Genomic DNA, 18225 nt, shown 5'->3' with positions numbered 1-18225 from the left:
CTGGGGGTGCCCCTGCTGCCCCCCCAAAATTGCAGACAGGGTGGAGGGGGGGGGCTGAGGTGTGTGTGTCCCCCATGCCAGCACCCCCAGGGTGGAGGTGGGGACCCTCCATGCTTGCAGGGACACGGGACCCCGATGTCGGGGGGTGGGGGAGGCGATGACACCCCCTGTGGCGACACCGAGTGGTCCCGGGAGGCCCATGAGGGGGTGACACTTCCCTGGAGCTGGTGCCCACAGTTGGGTGTCCCCGGAGATGGCAACACGTCCTTCGAGGTGGTGGCCACAGTGCAGGGTGTCCCCCCTGTCCAGGGGATGCCCACCTCGGGACACCCCCCCCCAAGACACTGGTGACCCCCCTGGTGCTGCAGCGCTGCCACCCCCCTCCCCTGGGGACAAGGTGTGGACAACCCCCCCAGGGACAGGGTGACCCACGGCTTCGCCACCCTCCGCCCCGGCCCCCCCCCCCCGGGGACTGGGCCGGCGGGACCAGCAGGAGGCCCCCACGGTAGCCCAGAGGAGCCGTCAGCCACCAGCCCCTTGCTCCCCCCTCTCCATCTTTATCCTTCTATTTTATTTTTTTTTTTAACCTTCCACAACGAACACAAAAAACCCCAGATTTTAATTTTTTTTTTTTTTTTGTTCTGTTTTATTCTTCTTTTTTTTGTTTTTTTTTTTTGGAAACAGGTGCCGGTTTTGGGGGGGCGGGGGGGGGAGATTTCACTCCTTTTCGACACCACGAACACTCCCGGCGAGGCCGCGGTTTCCCCCCCCCGCCCCGGCTTCTCCGTGAACCACAATGCAAGACAGCGGGGTGGGGGGGGGAGGGGAATAAAGGGCTTTTTTTTTTCTTCATTTTCTCCTCTTTTTTTTTTTTTTCCTTTTTTTTTTTTTTCCTCCTTTTTTAATAAGGTAAGAACTAGCTCTAGGGACGCGTGGCCTGGATTTCCATCGAGGAAAATAAAAAAAGCCCCAAAACTGGGGAAGGGGGGGGGGGAAGGGGGGGGTGTTAAGTGTATAAGAGGCGTATTTACACAGTATTAACATGCTGACAAAAAAGATTACAATATTGAGTATCGTACAACATCGAGGGGGGGGGAAAAACGAGGAATAGGGGGGGGGAGAATAAAAAATAACAGGTGGGGGGGGTTAAAAATTAATAAACAGAAGGTAAATAAAACACCCTGGCGAAAAAAACCCAAAATAAACGATGAGTTAAGGCTTAAAAAGTGTATAAAAAAATAACACAGTTAATATCCAAAACCGGAACCAAAGAGTACAGAATATAGATGAGTTTTTTGTCGCGGCTCTGCGGGGGGCGGGGGGGGGCGCGACCCCCCCACCCCCAGCTCTATACATGGGTTTATGTACAGGCGCCCGGGGCCGGCAGGCACAAGGCAAAGCGATTTACACCCCCCCCCACCTCCCCGAGATGGATTTTGGGGATCCTGGGAATGAGGAAGGGGGGGGGTTTGGATCCAGCCCCGGAGGGACGCGGCTCTTCCCGCCGTCTTCTCCCTCAAAAGGGACCCCCCCAAAAAAAAAAAAAAACCAAAACCCAAAACAAAAAACCAACAAAAGAAAACCAAACCAAAAACCCAGCAAAACCAACCCACCCCCGAAATGTTTAAAAATAAACCCCAAATGTCCCCAAGGAGGTGCGGCCGCCGCGGTCCCCGGCCCGAGTCCCGTCTGCTCCCGCGGGAGAGTCCATGGTGGGGGGAGGCAGCAGGACCTCCCCCCCCCCCCCAACCCAGCTTCATTTTTCTCCATCCACGGTTCGTTTTGGGTCTTAATTCTGTTTTTAGCAGCACCAACTTCTTGGCCAATAAATATATATATATATTTGTATCCAAAAAATGAGAGGAGAGGGGGCAGGGATTTGCAGGGGGAGGAGAAACAGCCCCCCCCTCTTCCTGCCACCAACAACCCCCCCCCCAAAAAAAAAAAAAAACTAAACCAAACCGCAGAGATTCAAAGTGCTCTGAAACCGTCTTTGGATGTCACCAAACCTGCGGGGACCCGGGGCAGGGCGGGGGGGACACACGGCCCCGGGCACGTCCCGCCGGGCTCCCGGCCAGGGCTGGGGTGCTGCGGGTGGGTTTGCTTCCTTCCTCTTCCTCCTCCTCTTCTTCCTCCTCCTCCTCCGTGTGGGGGTGTCCCGTGTCTGTGTGTCCCCCCCCGGCCCCGATGCCGAAGGTGTCCCCGGTTAGATGAGGGAGATCCGTACGGGAATGCCGGGCGACTCCGTCCTCTGCGGCGAGTGCTGGCTGACGAGGTGCTCCACCACGGTGTGTTTGGACATGTGCTTCATCAGGTACGTCTCCTGTGAGGGGGGGGAGAGGCGGAGGGTAAGCTGCAGAGCTGGGGGGGGTGTAGGGGCGCAGGGGGTGTCCCGGTGCGCCCCCCCAAGCTCACCGAGGTATAGGCGCGGCCGCACATGCTGCAGCAATAGGCCTTGGCGTGTTTGATGGCGTGAGCCGAGAGGTGGATCTGGAGCGAGGCCGAGTCCGTGTACGCCCGGTAGCAGTTGGGGCACTTGTAGGGCTTGTCCTTGTTGTGCTGTCGCTGGTGAGACTGCGAAATGGCGGGGAGGGGGGGTTACGGCAGCCGCCACGGCTGCGCCCTCCACGCCCCGCGGGGGCCTGGGGCTCCTCGCGCCCCCACAGCCCTCCCGGGGCTCCCGCCACCGCCCCAGAGCGCTGACCTGGAGGTTGGAGAGTTGCGTGAAGGCCTTTTCGCAGCCGGGGTGGGGGCACTTGTAGGGTCTGTCGCCGGTGTGGATTCTGGGACACACACACACACGTGTCAGGTCACCATCCCCTCTCTCCACCCCCCTGGGGACCAGCGTTGCCCCCGCTCCCCATGGAGGGGTCACAGCAGGGACTGCGGGGAGCACAGGGACGGGGGCGCCTCATCTTTGCAGAAGGGGCTGTTGGGTGTTGGAATGAGCTGCCCAGGGAGGTGTGGAGTCCCCGGGATCCCTGGAGGTGTTCAAGAGTAGGGTCGATTTGGAGCTTAAGGATATGCTGTAGGTGGGAGCTTCAGTGCTAGGGGAACAGTTGTACTAGATGATCTCCAAGGTCCTTTCCAACCTAGATAATACTGTGGTTCTGTGATCGAGTGATGGGGGGGAAAAGGGGGGAGACGTGGGGCTGAGGGACAGGAGGTTGGAGATGATGAAGGTGGGCAGGAGGGAGGAACGTGGTGGGGTCGGGGAAGGTGCTGGAGATGATGAGTGTGGTGGGGATGAGGAAGGTGCTGGTGACGATGAGCATGGTGGGGACAATAAAGGTGCTGGAGATGACGGGACTATGCTTGGCCTCAACGATCTTAAAGGTCCTTTCTAACCTAAATGATTCCATAATTCTGTGACTCTGTGACAAGCGTGGTGGGGACCATGAAGGTGGTGGGGACAGACTGGTGTGGTGGAGATGAGGAAGCTGGTGAGGACAATGAGCATGGTGGGGACAGACCAGCGTGGTGGGAATGATGCAGTCGGGACGATGAAGGCAGCGGGGATGATGAAGGCAGCGGGGACAGATTGGCATGGTAGGGATGATGAGCATGACATGGACCACGAAGGCAGTGAGGATGATGAAGGCAGCGGGGACAGACTGGCATGGTGAGGACAGAAGAGTGTGGTGGGGATGAAGGCAGTGAGGACAGATTGGCATGGTCGGGATGATGAGTGTGACACGGACAACGAAGGCAGTGAGGATGATGAAGGCAATGGGGACAGACTGGTGTGGTGGGGACAGACTGGTGTGGTGGGGATGATGAGGGCGGTGGGGACAATGAAGGCAGTGAGGATGATGATGAAGGCAACAGGGAGAGACTGGCGTGGTGGGGGCAGATGACCACGTTGGGAACAACAAACATGGTGGTGACCACAAAGGTGCCGGGGACGATGGGTGTGGCGAGGAAGGATGAGCGCGGTGGCAGTGACGAAGGCGGCGAGGACAGCAACCATGGCACGGGAGACGCTGGGTGGACGCCCCACCACCCCCTAAGGGAAGAGGGGGCTGAACGGCCCCTCCCCAGCCCCCCGGGCCCCCCCCCCAGCCCCGGTTGTGCCCACACCTGGTGTGCTGCTGGAGGTGGGAGAGCTGGCGGAAGGACTTCTCGCAGTAGGAGCAGTGGTAGGGTTTGACGCCCAGGTGGATGCGCAGGTGCTGGGCCAGGTACGAGGCGTTGGCGAAGGATTTGGAGCAATGGGGGCACTTGTGGGGCTTGGCCTCTGTGTGCGACTTGGAGTGGATCTGCATCTCCGACTTGGTGAAGAACGTCAAGGGGCAGACCTTACACCTGGAGGGGGGGGGGCAGAGAACCCCGCAGGGACCAGGCTGGGGCGGGGGGGGCACCCCACCGTCCCCCTGACCCTCCCCGAGCGGGTAGGGGGGTGCCTACCTGTACGTCTTGCCCTCTTTGGCGGTCTCCCCCGAGGCCAGGATGGGGTAGGGCACCACCAAGACCGGCGGTCCCGAAGGATTTTCCGCTTTGATCTTCTTCCGGCCCCGCTCCGCCTTGGGTGCCCCCAGCAAACCGTGGCCCTGGATTGTCTTTATGGAGTCAAGAAGGGGGGGGCTGGTGATTCCTGAGATTAGGGTGGGCGAGGAGGCGATGAGGCGGCTCTGGCTGGTGGAGGTGGGGGTCGATGGGGTGGTGGTCCCCGTCCCCGTGCTGGATTCGGAGGTGCTGACTGCCGGTGCGCGGGAAGCCAGCCCCAACCCTGGCAGGCAGCGAGAAGAATCACAGAATCATTCCGGTTGGAAAAGCCCCTCGGGGTCATCGAGTCCAACCCTCAGCCTGACTCTACAAAGTTCTCCCCTACCCCACATCCCCCACAGCTCATCCAAACGGCCCTTAAACACACCCAGGGATGGGGACTCCCCCCTCCCTGGGCAGCCTGTTCCACTCTCTGACCACTCCTTCTGGGAAACATTTTCCCTCATGTCCAGTCTGACCCTCCCCTGTCACAGTTTCAAGCCGTTCCCTCTTGTTCTGTCACTAATTCCCTGTGGGCAGAGCCCAGCCCCAGCCTCTCTGCAATGTCCTGTCAGGAGCTGCAGAGAGGGATGAGGGCTCCCCTCAGCCTCCTCCTCCTCACACTGAACACTCCCAGCTCCTTCACTGGCTCCTCACAGGATTGATTCTCCAGCCCTTCCCCAGCCTCGTTGCCCTCCTCTGCCCTCGCTCCAGCCCCTCGAGATCTCTCTGGGATTGAGGTGCCCAAACCTGGACACAACCCTCCAGGTGTGGCCTCACCAGTGCAGAGCACAGGGGGACTGTCACCTCCCTGCTCTGCTGGTGAAGAAGGGGCACGTTAATTTGGAAGGGGTCCCCCCTCCCATTTTCTCTCACAGCAGCATCCTGAATTACAAGGAACTCTCCCCAAAACACCCCCGGGGGTGTACCTGTGACGGTGCTGGTGGCCGGTCGGGCGTGAAGGGCCACATCGGGCTGGGGGACGGCTTGAGGGTGGAGCCCCGGGACCTGCTGCAGTTTGGGGAGGGACATGATGGATTGGCTGCTTTCGGCGGGTGAGGGGGGCACCAGGAGGGGCTGCTGGGAGGCCACGGAGGTGGGGGGCAAGTGCGGGGGTCGGATCTTCTCCGCCATCAACTGCTCCTTGATTTTGTTGATCAGGACCAGGTTGTCCAGCTGGTGGAGGGGAGGGGGAGAAGGAGGCAGAAAGGTGGGTCAGGGGCAGAGGAACCAGCACCCCCAGCCCTCCCCGGGCATCCCCCCACATTCGCCTGTCCTCCCTCCTCCCCAACATCCCGGGGCAGAGGGGTCCTACCTGGCTGGGCATGGTGGGGGGGGGCGGCCAGAAGTAGGGGTTGTTGAAGCGAGGCTCCGCCATCCTGTGGGGAGAAACAGGGGGGGTCAGGGGGGGACATCAGCTGCTGCATGGACCCCCCCTCCCACCCCCCCTCAGGTGCTCGAACCCCACCGACACCCACCGGCCCACCACCCCCCAAAAGCCACAACCAGGCACTAGAAAAGGGCAGGGAGCAGGCAGGGCCGGGGAACCTCCCAAGCATCTTCCTGCAGGATCGGGGTGACACCGAGCACCTCGAGGAGCCCGAAACACCAGCGAGCACATGAAGATGCAACGTGGCAAGGGAAGGGGGTGGGAATTTGGGGGGGAAAAAAAAAAAAAACAAATCTCCCAAGCCCCAGAGGTATCTGCACTGCTCCTCCGGGATCTCCAGGAGGGGTTATGGAGGCAGGCGGGACGCTGGCACGGGAGAGGGCGAGCACGACGGTGGCACGTTGAACCCAAAACCAACCCTGGCTGAATCCCCCTCCCTCTAAATAAAAGCCAGCCCCAATACCAAGCGAAGCAACCCGCGATGTCCGTGGGCAGCTCGGCAGGAAAACCCGGCTGCAGCGAGGCCGGGAGATTTATAGAGACACTTAAACACATCGGGAAAATTAATTCTAAATCCATCTTCGGGTAATCGAAAACATCTGAGAGGGGGACGGCGAGAAACGGGTGTAAGGGCCTGGTGTAAACAGGCACCGCAGTGCTGGCGAACCTCGTGACGGGGGTGTTTAAGCGTAGAGGCTATAGGGGACCCTGGTGGAACGCACAGGAGAGGTCCCTGAGGAGCTCTGGCTGCAATATAAACCAGGCCACGGCCGGGATCCCGGGAGAAACTAGACCGGCGCCTCCGGCAAAGCGCGTCCCCGAAAGCCTTCAGGGGGGGTGGGGGGGTGCCCACGGCAGAGCCCCGGCGGCTGGGGAAACCGAGGCACAGAGAGCCCTGGGTGGTGCCTGCAGGGATCCGGGGGCAGGCCCCTCCAAACAACGCCGGGAGCATCCGGGAGCACCCCTGCTCCCACAGAACAAGCACCCTGGGGGTGGGATGGGGTGAGGAGCCTTCCTCCTCCTCCTCATCGCACTCACTTGTCCCTCGGCTTAAATCAGACCCTGAGCTCCCTGGGGTCTTTGTAGGGGGGTGGGCAGCGCCCAGCAAGAGGGGGTGTTGGTCCCGCTGGGTCTTTGCAGCCATACGGCCACCCCAGCCTGTGGAAGAGGCACAGGCTGGACCCCCCCAGGCTAACTGGGGAAGGGGGGGGGAACTGAGGCAGGGAGGAGGGGCCTGCCCGCCCCTCGCGATACGGAGCAGCACAGCGCAGGACCAGGCGAGTTTTGGGGCCGACGCACTGGCGGCTGTGGGCAGCACCAAGGACCAGGAGCCATTTCACACGGTGGATCCCAAGGCTGCAGCCAGGCCAGGACACACCAAACATCCCACCCGGCTTCGGAAACCCCCCTTCCCTGCCTCAAACCGCTCTGTCTCACCCCTCAGCTGCCCATGCACCAAATTTCAAGCTTTTTCAAGCAAAAGCAGACCCGGATCCTCAGACACGACTATTTTTCCCTCCCCCCGTTTTCTCTCAGTCCACTGTTATTTACCCCGCGAAAGGCAGAGCCGGGAGCCCCACTCCGTGCCACGCCTGTGCACCCAGAAAGGGAAATTGCTGGGGCTATTAAATGCGCTTCCCCATACACGTACACGCCCGCCACCGGCTATTTTATATCCATTATATATGTACCCACACGCCACCCACGTTGTGAGTTTACCCACTGGCTACGTGTATATATATATAAGATCGCTCGGGATGATGAGCAGGGGATGGGGACTCTGGGACGGAGGGATGACGGCACGGGGGGCTGGTGCACCGGGAGACGGGGCCGAAAGAGGAGGTGGCAGCAGGGGAAGGCCCTGGTGATGGAAGGCAGGCAGGAAAGCGGGCAGCGAGCAGGCAGAGGAGCGCAGGCAGGAGGGCTCTGGGTCCCACCCGACTCGGCCAAGCACCCCGGCACGAACCCCATGGCCCAGCTCGGCCAGCGGCAGCCCCGCGGCGTGGGAAAACAGGAAACCAGAGCTATGATTAGAAAAGGGTTTTTTGGAGCTGCTCCCCCATCACAGCAGGTGCCCTGCAACCTCCGTCCTTCCCGTCTGTCTGTCTGTCTGTCCATCCTTCTCCCTGTCCCAACAGTGTGCTGGGCTCTGCTGGAGCCATCGGTGGCACCAGCGCGGCTCCCAAACCATCGCCAGGACGCAGCATGAACCACTACAAACCATCCCAGGACCTCTCGTGTAAAGCTGGAGGGGGGTTGGCAAAGGCACGAAGTGTGTTTTGGGGAAGAAAGCGCAACTATACCACCCCCCCGCCTCCCTGCCTCCACTTGAGGTCTTATTAATTATAAATTATTTGCAAAACCACCACGCTCAGAGCTTGATGAACCTGCCCGGAATAAAGAGGAATCGGCGTGCCAAAAAAAAAAAAAAAATCCCTGTTCCTGTCCCGATTTAATGTTATAAATCGTGCGGTATTTCATCAGGAGTGGAGGGAGCGGCTTCCCCCTCTCCCAGGGCTAGGATGGCTGGGGGAGGGAGCGGGAGGGGATATAAAGCAGATGGAAAAAAAAAAGAAATATATATATATATAAAAACTCCCTTTTTCTCAGCTAACTATGAAAAATGGAAGCTGACATGCAGCAAAGAAAAAAAAAAAAAAGAAGAAAATCCATTAAAATGGAAATTATGAAGGGTGGGGAATGCTGCAGCGCGTCTCCCCCCGGCTCTGCGGGACCCGGCTCTGCGGGGTACAGCAGGCAACAGGGCCACATCAGGGCTCTCTGTGCTGCCCGATTTTTTGTCCGGCAGGGGGACCTCCCCCCCCCCCGGGGTAATGGTTTTCCTGTGGCACCAGGTCCTGGGGTCCAAACCACGGGGTGGGAGAGACCCCGGCATCCACCATGGGCACCAGATCGGGCCAAATCTTGCCAAGGGGACACCAAAGGTTGTCCCAGGGTACATGGGTGGGTGCAAAAAGCATCGTGGCCAGAGAAGCGGGCACGGCCAGAGGAGAGGGATGTCGGAAGAGCAAGCAGGAAGATGCACGAAGCCCCCAAAAAACAGAGGCTGAACCCCCAAATTCCCGCAGAACGGCAGCGGCACCCAGCATCGCCGTTCAACCGGGCAAAGCGGGGAAGCAGCAGCATCTCGGGCGACCCTAAAAAGACATTAAAAAAAATCATCGCCTCTGCACCCCCCGGGAAGGAAGAGAGCGTGAGAAGCCGGCAAGCCGGGGCGAGGGAGGAATGGCGAGGGGGAAAGGGGTGTGGCGGCGGCAGCGAGGGGTCGGCGGTGACGAGATACGGTCGGACGCCGGTGTTTTGGTACTCACAGGCTGGCCTCAGAAGCCAGGTGGCCGCAGCTGCCTGGGGAGACGTGTCGATGAGGCTCCAGATTGATGGGAGGTAGATGATGGCACGGGTGGGCACGAGCTCACTAGAGCCTTCCAACTTCCTACCCAACTGCCGCTAAGTCAAGCTACAGTTCTCTAGGGAACGCCTCTACCTTGGCAGCCCTCTCTGTCTCGCCTTCGCTGAAATAAAAAGAAACAAGAGATTTCTTTTCACGGCACCGCCGAGAGAAAGGGGGCAGCTCCCGGGTACCGGCAACCCTGAGGACGGCGAGAGATCACCGACCCGGTACAGCTGGCAAACAGAGGGAGCGGGAGGCAAGGGGAGGGATTTGGGGTGACCGGAGCGGCGGTCGGAGTGCCTAAACGTGCCCTCGCCCCAGGGAGAAGCCAAGCCCTCAGTGTCCCCAACTGCAGCGTCCTGTCCCCGAGGGTCCCGGCGAGAGCATCAGGGCAGAGGCGTCCCCCCCTCCCACGCCAAGCGACGAGCGCAGGAAAGCCGACGGCGGGCCCGAGACGGCACGGCGAGCGAGAGCCAAGCGGGGTAGAGAGGTCCCCTGTGTGTGTGTCCCCCCGCCAAATCCCAGCACGCCCTCGCCGCCGTGGGACAGACAGGGGACGGTGACGCTGGCGTGGCCATGTCCCCGCCACCTCCCGTGGCTGGGCAACAGCAGAACCCAGCTCTGCCCTGTGCCGTGCCTCAGTTTCCCCCAAAACCCACAAGGCCGCGGCCCCTGTCCCCTCCGTATGGACAAGCATCTCCCCCACATGCAAGCGGGGCTTGCCTGGAGCAGGAGGGTTTTTTGAGGGAAAGCGAGTGCCCCTTCGCAAAAACCCCATCCCAGAGGCGCCGGGGTGGGAAGCCGCATCCGGCACCATCCCGCTTCCGTCCTCAGGGAATGTTCATCCCTCCCCACGCGGACTGTCCTCATCCGGGAGGGATTTACCCCAAAGCAGAGGTGGCAGAAGGCAGGCGAGGCCGGGGAAGCAGAAACGACGGGCAAGACCCGAAATCCCCATCACTCAGGGAGGAGGGGGGGGCAGACCGCGCGCCAGAAGAATTCACCCAAGATGGAACCAATTAAACCCCACGTTTCCGCCCCCCGAAGGGCCGTTAACTGGTGTTTCTCCTTCGGATTTGCAGCAAAACCAACCCAAAATGAGCCCCAATGTAAATCCCATCCTGGTATGGGGGTCCCTGCATGGGAAAGGGGGCACATGGGCACAAGGGATGAGGAGCCAAGCGCTGGCGTGAAGCAAAAGGGGAGGCAAAGCCACGCTGGGGACCACCACGGGGTCCCCCCCAAACCCTGGGGATGAAGGAGGGGGGAATCAGGGAGGCAGCGCTCCCAAAAGATGGGGGCCTGGGTGGCGCAACCCCAAATCCTCAGGGCCGAAACACCGTCCGTCCATCCCGTCACCGATGGGACCCACTGAAGGGGACACGGGGACAGCCCGCAGGGAAACCCGGTGCCCGTGGGGTGACACCCGCGCCAAACATGGTGCCCGTGTGTCCCCCCCAAAACACACCGTTCCCCAGAGCTGGGGGGGCAGGGGTTACCTGCTCCCCCAGACCCCCCAAACACACCCACCCGCCTAAAAGAGACCATCCGGGCACCCTGCAAGGCAAAGCCGGCACCCGCAAACCAGCCAGCTCAGGGGGCAACCGGCCCCCCTCTGGCAGCAAGGGGGGGGTCTGGAGAGCACCCATGGGTGACACCACGCACCGGCGGGTGGGGAAACCGAGGCACGGGCGGCTCAGCAGGGGTTCGCCCCGAGGAGCCAGCGTGCGCGCACCGAATCCAACATGCACTTGTCGTGACATCGCACCCACCGACCGAAAATCCACGTATTTTTGAAGGGAAAAAAAAAAATGGGGGGGGGGGGGAGGAAGAAAAAAACACGATTTTACGCATATAGATACACGTATCTTAAAACAGAAAATTCAAGTGGTCACATTTACGCCGTGAGAGGGGTCCCCTCCGCCACCGATCTGGTCCCCTCCCCGCAGAGGGGGTGGGCAGGTGGTCCCCCGCACCCCCCAAAATCCCCCAGCGAGGGCCACAATCTGCCCCCGCTTATATATAAATACATATATATATGCACATGATAATACCTGTATTATTACGCACACATATATATTCTTTCTATACGCGTATCTATAATTACATTCGTACACATCATTAAGCTCACATACGTTATTTTACGATGTAAATATATATATATATATGATTTTTTTTTTTTTTTTAGCCTGGTCCCCTCAATAAAGCCGGCATGCCCACCTCTGCGAGTACTGGCGTTGTTTCCCCTTATCCGCGTCCATCTCCAGCTCTAGCTGAGACCGGGTGCTGCACGCGGGGCGTTTTTCTACGGGGGGACAAGGAGGACAACTTCACACACCCCGAACCCACCGCCAGCCCCCGGCGCGCGAGATCCCGGAGCGGAGGAACAAAAGCGAAGCGGCTCCGACCTACCCGACCCGTGGGAACGTGGGGTTTTTCCTGAAAATAGAAAAAAAAAAAAAGGAAAAAAAAAAGAAAAAAAAAAAAGGGAAATTTTTTTTTTTTAAGCCCAGCTCACCCCCAAGCTGTGAGGCCGAGGGATGGGGAGCTGGCTGGAAAATCGGGGTTGAAATCCATCCCCTCGCCCCGGACCCTCCGCCTCTCAGCAAATTGCACGCCGGGAGGGACCAAAAACTTTTTTACCTCTCTGCTAAAATATCACTTTATAATCTCAAAGGCCTCAGGCTCAAAGCCGCTATCGCCCGCTCCATCCTCCCTGGATTAAAAAAACCCGGCTGATGTCCGAAGGACCGCGGGGCCGCGGCGGGGGGGGGGGGAAACAACAAAACAAACAACGAGCATCCTCCGACCTTGCAGGGTATTTGCTGGAGAAAAAGAAATAAAATCAGCAAATTAATCATTCTTGGGTTGAAACGCATCTTCGTCCGGTTTCGCCGTGGCCACGCCGGCTCTAAGCTCCCCCCCGGGCCCCCGACGTGGCCAGGAGATTATGGATGTATAAATAGTATATGGCTAAATATACGTCCAGGCAGACAGACAGACCTCTCTAAGCACCGCCACGGAAATTTGGGTCCCTCGCTAAGGCTGCCGCATTCCTGCCAAAGCGCGATGCAAAAATATTCCCCCGTTAGACCTTCCAGCCAGCGAGACCACTTTCTAGACAAAACCGGTTAATGCGGAAAGAGAGGAAAGGAAGGAAAAAAAAAAAAAAAAAAAAAAAAAAAGGAGGGGGGGGAGGAATAAAAATGATAATAATAATAATAACCACCCCCCCCGCGCTTCTTCCGCCACCCCCCGTGTAAGAAAAAAGCCATGAATAAATAAAAAAAGCAAACAACACCCCCCCCCCCAACATGCAACATCCACAAAAATAGGTACGTTCAGCTGCAATTAACTTTTCCATTAGACCATCCAGAGGGAGAGAAAAAGAGAAAATCCTGCAAAATGGGTATTTTCCTGGATGTTCTCCCCCCTTTTCCCCCCTTCCCCCCCCCCCTCTTTTCCTTCTTCTTCCTCCTCGGCGAAGGGGGGGAGTGGTGGTAAAAATAAAATAATAATAATTTTTAAAAGAGGTGGAAAAAGGCGAAGTTTGGCGTTAAGTGAAGTTGAAATCCTCGACCTGGGAGGGGAGATGGCGGGGGGGGGGGTGGGGGGGGTGGTTGGCTTTTTTTTTTTTTTTTTTTTTCAGACAAAAAGGCCGGGGGATGGGGATGAAAGGGGGGGTTTAGGGGGGGGGGGGTTGGCCCGGCCGGGAGCTTCCCCCCCCCCCTTCATCCGCCGCCTCTCCCACATTCTCAGACGGTTTTATTAAAATTCGCAGACAAAAGGAAAACAAAAATGGCAGCCCCGGCTTATTTTTAAAACGCTAGGACGGGGACGCCATATTCTGCAGATCTGCGAGGAGGGGAAGGGGGGGGAGTGAGGAAAAAAAGGTAAAAAAAATACAATAAAAAATAATTTAAATTTTAAAACCCCAAAACGCAGCGCGGGGGGGTGTGGGGCCGCCCCCCCTCCCCGCTCATACCCGGGGTGAGGTGGGAGGGGGGGGGTTTAGGGGGGGTTTTGAGGTGTTTTGGAGGGATGGATGTGGGGGGGGGAAGAAGGGGGGGGAAGGAAGGGAAGAAGAAAAAAAAAAAAGGAGGGGGGGGGGGAGAAAAAAAAAAAGACACTTCCTATACCAACAGCCATGCTGCCCCCGCCGCGTCCCGCCGGCTCCGCCGCACGGAGGAAGATGGGCGCCCCGCGCCGCCCGCCCGCCCCCGCGCCCGCCCCCGCCCCCGCCCGCCCAGCCCCGGGACGCGCCGGGCCCGGCCGCCGGCGCCGCCTTCGCCCCCCTCGGTACCCGGGGGGGACTCGCGGGGGCCTACGGGGCACCGGGGACCCAGGGTCGCCGCAGCTCCCCCCCCCCCCCCACACACACACACCCGCCCCGGGTCCCCTCAGCTCCCTCAGTCTCCTCAGGCCCCCCCGCTCCCGGGTCTCCTCAGCCCAGCTAACCCCGGTTCTCCTCAGTCCCCCGGTTCTCTTCAGCCCCCCCCAAAATCTCCTCAGCTCCCTTCGGATCTCCTCAGAACCCCCAGATCTCCTCAGAACCCCCAAATCTCCTCAGTACCCCCCAAATCTCCTCAGAACCCCCAAATCTCCTCAGTACCCCCCAAATCTCCTCAGAACCTCCAAATCTCCTCAGCACCCCCCAAAACTCAGCCCCTCCAAATCTCCTCAGCTCCGCAGGTCCCCTCAGCCCCCCTGGATCCCCTCAGCTCCCTCAGTCTCCTCAGTACCCCCCAAATCTCCTCAGTACCCCTCAAATCTCCTCAGCCCCCTCAAGTCCCCTCAGCCTCCCCAGTTCCCCACAGCCCCCCAGTTCTCCTCAACCCACCCAGGTCCCCCAATTCCTCTCAGCCCCCTCAAAGCTCCTCAGCACCCTCGGTTCTTTCTAGCTCCCCCCCCGCCCCCCAGTTTTCCTCAGGTCCCTCCCAGATCTCCCCAGCCCCCCCCCAGCTCCCCTCGGGCCCCTGGATCCCTTCAGCCCCCCCAAATCTCCTCAGCCCCGAGGTCCCCTCAGCCCCCCTCTCTGCCTCAGTGTCACCCCCCACCCAGCCCCCTTTGTGGGTCTCCACAGCCCTCTCAGGGACTATCTCCCCCCCCAAGTCCTCCGGGTACCTCTTCACCCCCCTGAAGATCCCCCCCATTTTCTTTGGGGCTCTCCAGCCCCTCTCAGGGTCTGACCCCCCATGTCAGTGTCTCCCCATCCCCTCTGTGAGTCCCTGCAGCCCTCCAGGGTCTCCCCAAGCTTTGGCAGCCCCTGGGGCCTCCCCATTTGCTTTCTCCTCCCCGTGTACCTTTCAGGGAACATCCCTTTTTAAAAAAATTTAAATTTACTTCTCTGGTTTTCTATCATTTTATCTGTATGTCCCCCATCTCAGACTTTCAACCCCAAATCAGCAGGTACAGGCCATGGGGGAAGGAAAAGGGAGAAAAAGCCCCCCCAAGTTCTCCTTCTTCCCCAGGGTCCAGGAGATGACACCTTCTGAGTTTCCAGTTTAAAGATAATTAAAAAAAAAAAAAAACCCACAGGATTTTTTTCAGGCTTTCCCAAAATGGTCCATCACGGAGCGTGATGGAGAGGAGAGTCCTGAAAGGGAAGACCCATAATTAACAAACCCAAACGGTACCTCTGAGAGAGAGGTAGGGAGTGGGGAAGGACCAGGGATGGGATGGGGTGGGATGCGATGGGATGGGATGGGATGGGATGGGATGGGATGGGATGTGATGGGATAGGATGGGATAGGATGGGATAGGATGGGATGGGATGTGATGGGATGGGATGGGATGCGATGCGATGCGATGGGATGCGATGCGATGGGATGGGATAGGATGGGATAGGATGGGATGGGATGGGATGGGATGGGATGGGATGGGATGGGATAGGATGGGATGGGATGGGATGGGATGGGATGTGATGGGATGGGATGTGATGGGATGGGATGCGATGCGATGCGATGGGATGCGATGGGATGGGATGGGATGGGATGTGATAGGATGGGATGGGATGGGATGGGATGGAATGGGATGGGATGGGATGTGATAGGATGGGATGTGATAGGATGGGATGGGATAGGATGGGATGGGATGCGATGGGATGCGATGGGGTGGGATGTGATGTGATGGGATGCGATGCGATGGGATGGGATGGGATGGGATGGGATGGGATGCGATGGGATGGGATGCGATGGGATGGGATGGGATGGGATGGGATGGGATGGGATGCGATGGGGTGGGATGTGATGGGATGGGATGCAATGCGATGCGATGCGATGGGATGGGATGCGATGGGATGGGATGCGATGGGATGGGATGGGATGCGATGGGGTGGGATGTGATGGGATGGGATGCAATGCGATGCGATGCGATGGGATGCGATAGGATGGGATGGGATGGGATGGGATGGGATGAGTTTCCAAGAGGTCTCCACCAAGGTGTGGGCATCCATCTGCAACTGCCCTGGGCGAGTGGAGGGACACAAAGACCCTGGGGAAGGTCCTGGCCAAGTCGATGGTGCGGGGGCAGAGATGCTGTCACCCCTCCGGTGGCCTCTTGGGCCTGGCCATGTCTCCTACCCACGTCCCCGCTGCTTCTTTAGCACCACCACCAGCCAGCTGGCCTGGGATCCCCCCATCGCCCAACATTTCCCCATCTTGGAAGGTCCCCAGATCCATTAATTATCCATGACTCAACTGAGAACCTGAGACAGCAGCTCGAAAACTCCCCTTTTATCTGATTTTCAGATACTGACACCTCGTAGTTGCCACTTGACTCTGGTGTCACCCCAAAATGGGACACCAGGAGAGACTGGAATATACTGGAGCTTCCCTGATGTCCCTTAAGCCACCAGTGTCTGTCCCCGATGCCGCCCAGTTCCCCCTCATTGGGTTTATTTTCATGGGTGCTTTCACTTCTGCCGCAGCGCCGGGGCTTTTGGCTGCTGGGATTTTTTTTTGCTGTGATTATGAAACTGGTGGTTTTAAACCTCTGCACCATTTTCGGTGATTCCTGACTTTTGGGGGGGTTGGCCAGCACCAAATCTGCAGGAGATGGACATGGTGTGGGTCACCCCTGAGCTTGGGGAGTCTGTCAAGGGTTTGTGAACATCTCCTGGGACCGTCCTTGTGGAGGCTGGCTGAGATAAGAAACGCTGCAGGCTTTTTTTCCGACCCTACGTTGGGTGGATTTAATCTTGGGTGTGGGAAAGGGGCCCCTTTCCTGGGGAGGTCGTTGGTATGCAGGGATAAAAAAAAAAAAAAAAAAAATAATAAAACCGTGCCCGTCTCCATCCCAGGTTGCAAAATGGAGGAAATAAGCTCTCGCCTTCCAAAAAAGTATGGTTCCAAGGCTGGTTTTGCCCCCGGGATAGATCCAACCGCGATTAAAAGGAGGGGAAGGCAGGAGCGGAGGTAAATCACTGCCATAAATTACTGCCGCGGGGGGGTCGGCAAAGCTGCGGGGCCGCTACACCTGCGCGCTCCCCCTGGCACAGCGGCTCCGTCCCATTTTGCCATCACCGTGAAGCCAGATCTGTCTGGCACAGCAAAACCCCTTTGTAAAACCCCTCTGGTTGACTCGGTGGAGAAAGGGAGATGTTTTTTGGAGGGCAACCTGAGATGGCCCGGTGGGAAAACACGGTCCCCAAGGGGCAATGCGGGGCTCCCAGCCAGCTTTTTCGGTGTCCCCAAAGTCTTTGTCCTGACTGCAGACACCAGGAAGGAAAACCTTTGGGAAATGCCTCTCCAAAACTCCTCCATCCCTACCGACTTTGTTTCCCTTGCAAGAAATCCCTCTTTTTTCCACAAAAAGCTGGTGAAAGCACCCACCGCCTGCTCCGGAGGAGGTTCCTCCATGATGTGTGGCCACAGTGGGCACTGGTGATGCCAGCATTCCCAATGCTGCTTGGGCCGGATGGGTGAAAATCCTCATTCCTGGTTTCTCAGGGTTAGCAAATCCATAAAGTGGGTTTTTCATCCCAGATTTGCAACAGTGGAGAGGCCCAGGTGCCAAGGTCCTCACTGATGCTGGCATGAAGCTGGCAGAGGTTTTGGGGTGTTTGAGGGTGTGTGTGTGGAATGAGGGTGCATGAATTTCCCTTCTCCCTGTAAATGGGAGGGCCATTTGGTTCTAATTAAGTAATGAGTTAATTAGGATTAATTAGTTAATGTTTGCAAAGCACTTAGGAGATGAAAAGCGCCAGCGTGGGGCGGCTTTGTGCGTCCTCTGCTCTCTGTGGAGGTGTGTGGCAGCTTTGGCCAAAACTCCTCCCCACAATGCACTTAGGAAGGGACTCCTTAAACTGAGCCTAGCCAGGCCGGGCTTAAAACCCAGCAAGACGATGGGCTCCAGTAACAGGAGGTCTCAAATGGCGAGGGATGCTCCCGGCGGTCTGCCTTGGCTCCGTCGAGAAGAAAAACTGGTGCCGGGATGGAGGCACGCAAGCCGAGAGCCAAGCGGGCACGTCCTGGCGTGCCCATCCCGCCGGCAGCACCGTTTCATCCGGCAACGGTGGTGGGAGGGGGGTAAAATTCCAGCACCGCAGCTCAGAGGCCTCCCTTCCCGCCAGCATCCCGCGGGCAGAGCCGGCACACGCGGCACACGTGGGAAGGAGCCGGGTTTTCCCTGCCCGGCGGGTGCATCACAGCACTTTGCTGGAGCGTCCAGCCCCTCGCCCCGTCCTGGCATCCTCTGGCACGCCAGAGCCAAGAAGGGGCTGGGTACCCCCAAAAAACCACCAGTAATCAGGTACAGCAGAGCCACCCCGGCTCGCACCGGGGTTACCAGGAGGTAACAAAGCCAATTTACTAATTAAACGGGATTAATTTCCCTGTTTGCCCAAACACAGCTGCCCCGTGTTTTCCCCTCGCCGAACAAGCCGCCGGGGTGAGCGTCGGCAATCCCGGCTGACCGCCACGTGGGCCGGCAGGACGAT

At 58.6% G+C, this 18225-nt stretch overlaps 1 protein-coding gene across 7 annotated transcripts; it reads right to left on the bottom strand.

The window, feature by feature from the left end:
- Nucleotides 1-639: 639 nt before the first annotated feature.
- On the bottom strand, nucleotides 640-13487 carry ZNF362 (zinc finger protein 362). Of its 7 annotated transcripts, XM_074924962.1 has the most exons (10): nucleotides 13427-13470; nucleotides 11508-11592; nucleotides 9208-9408; nucleotides 5801-5864; nucleotides 5415-5661; nucleotides 4408-4729; nucleotides 4081-4305; nucleotides 2705-2783; nucleotides 2416-2574; nucleotides 642-2323 (listed from the first exon to the last, which is right to left on the bottom strand). In XM_074924962.1, the coding sequence occupies exons 4-10, from the start codon at nucleotides 5861-5863 to the stop codon at nucleotides 2207-2209; spliced, it is 1212 nt and encodes a 403-aa protein (XP_074781063.1). In that variant the 5' UTR covers nucleotide 5864; nucleotides 9208-9408; nucleotides 11508-11592; nucleotides 13427-13470; the 3' UTR covers nucleotides 642-2206. The 7 variants fall into 7 exon arrangements, with proteins under 7 accessions (XP_074781060.1, XP_074781059.1, XP_074781061.1 ...); XM_074924959.1 differs by lacking the exon at nucleotides 9208-9408 and having other exon boundaries at nucleotides 640-2323; nucleotides 13427-13487; XM_074924958.1 differs by lacking the exons at nucleotides 9208-9408; nucleotides 13427-13470 and adding an exon at nucleotides 12627-12666 and having other exon boundaries at nucleotides 640-2323.
- Nucleotides 13488-18225: the final 4738 nt, after the last annotated feature.

This window comes from Athene noctua, chromosome 22, assembly GCF_965140245.1.
Source record: "Athene noctua chromosome 22, bAthNoc1.hap1.1, whole genome shotgun sequence".
Classification (NCBI taxonomy): domain Eukaryota; kingdom Metazoa; phylum Chordata; class Aves; order Strigiformes; family Strigidae; genus Athene; species Athene noctua.
This window is presented reverse-complemented; position numbering and strand designations above follow the sequence as displayed.

Excerpts from the sequence above, each read along its gene's own strand:
- ZNF362 (XM_074924958.1), bottom strand. The coding sequence starts at position 12,651 with ATGGAAAAGTTAATTGCAGCTGAAC. Across the intron at positions 11,593-12,626 it reads AAAGTTAATTGCAGCTGAAC|AAAAACGCCCCGCGTGCAGC; the intron begins GTACCTATTTTT and ends GTCCCCCCGTAG. Across the intron at positions 2,324-2,415 it reads GCGGCCGCGCCTATACCTCG|GAGACGTACCTGATGAAGCA; the intron begins GTGAGCTTGGGG and ends CCCCCCTCACAG.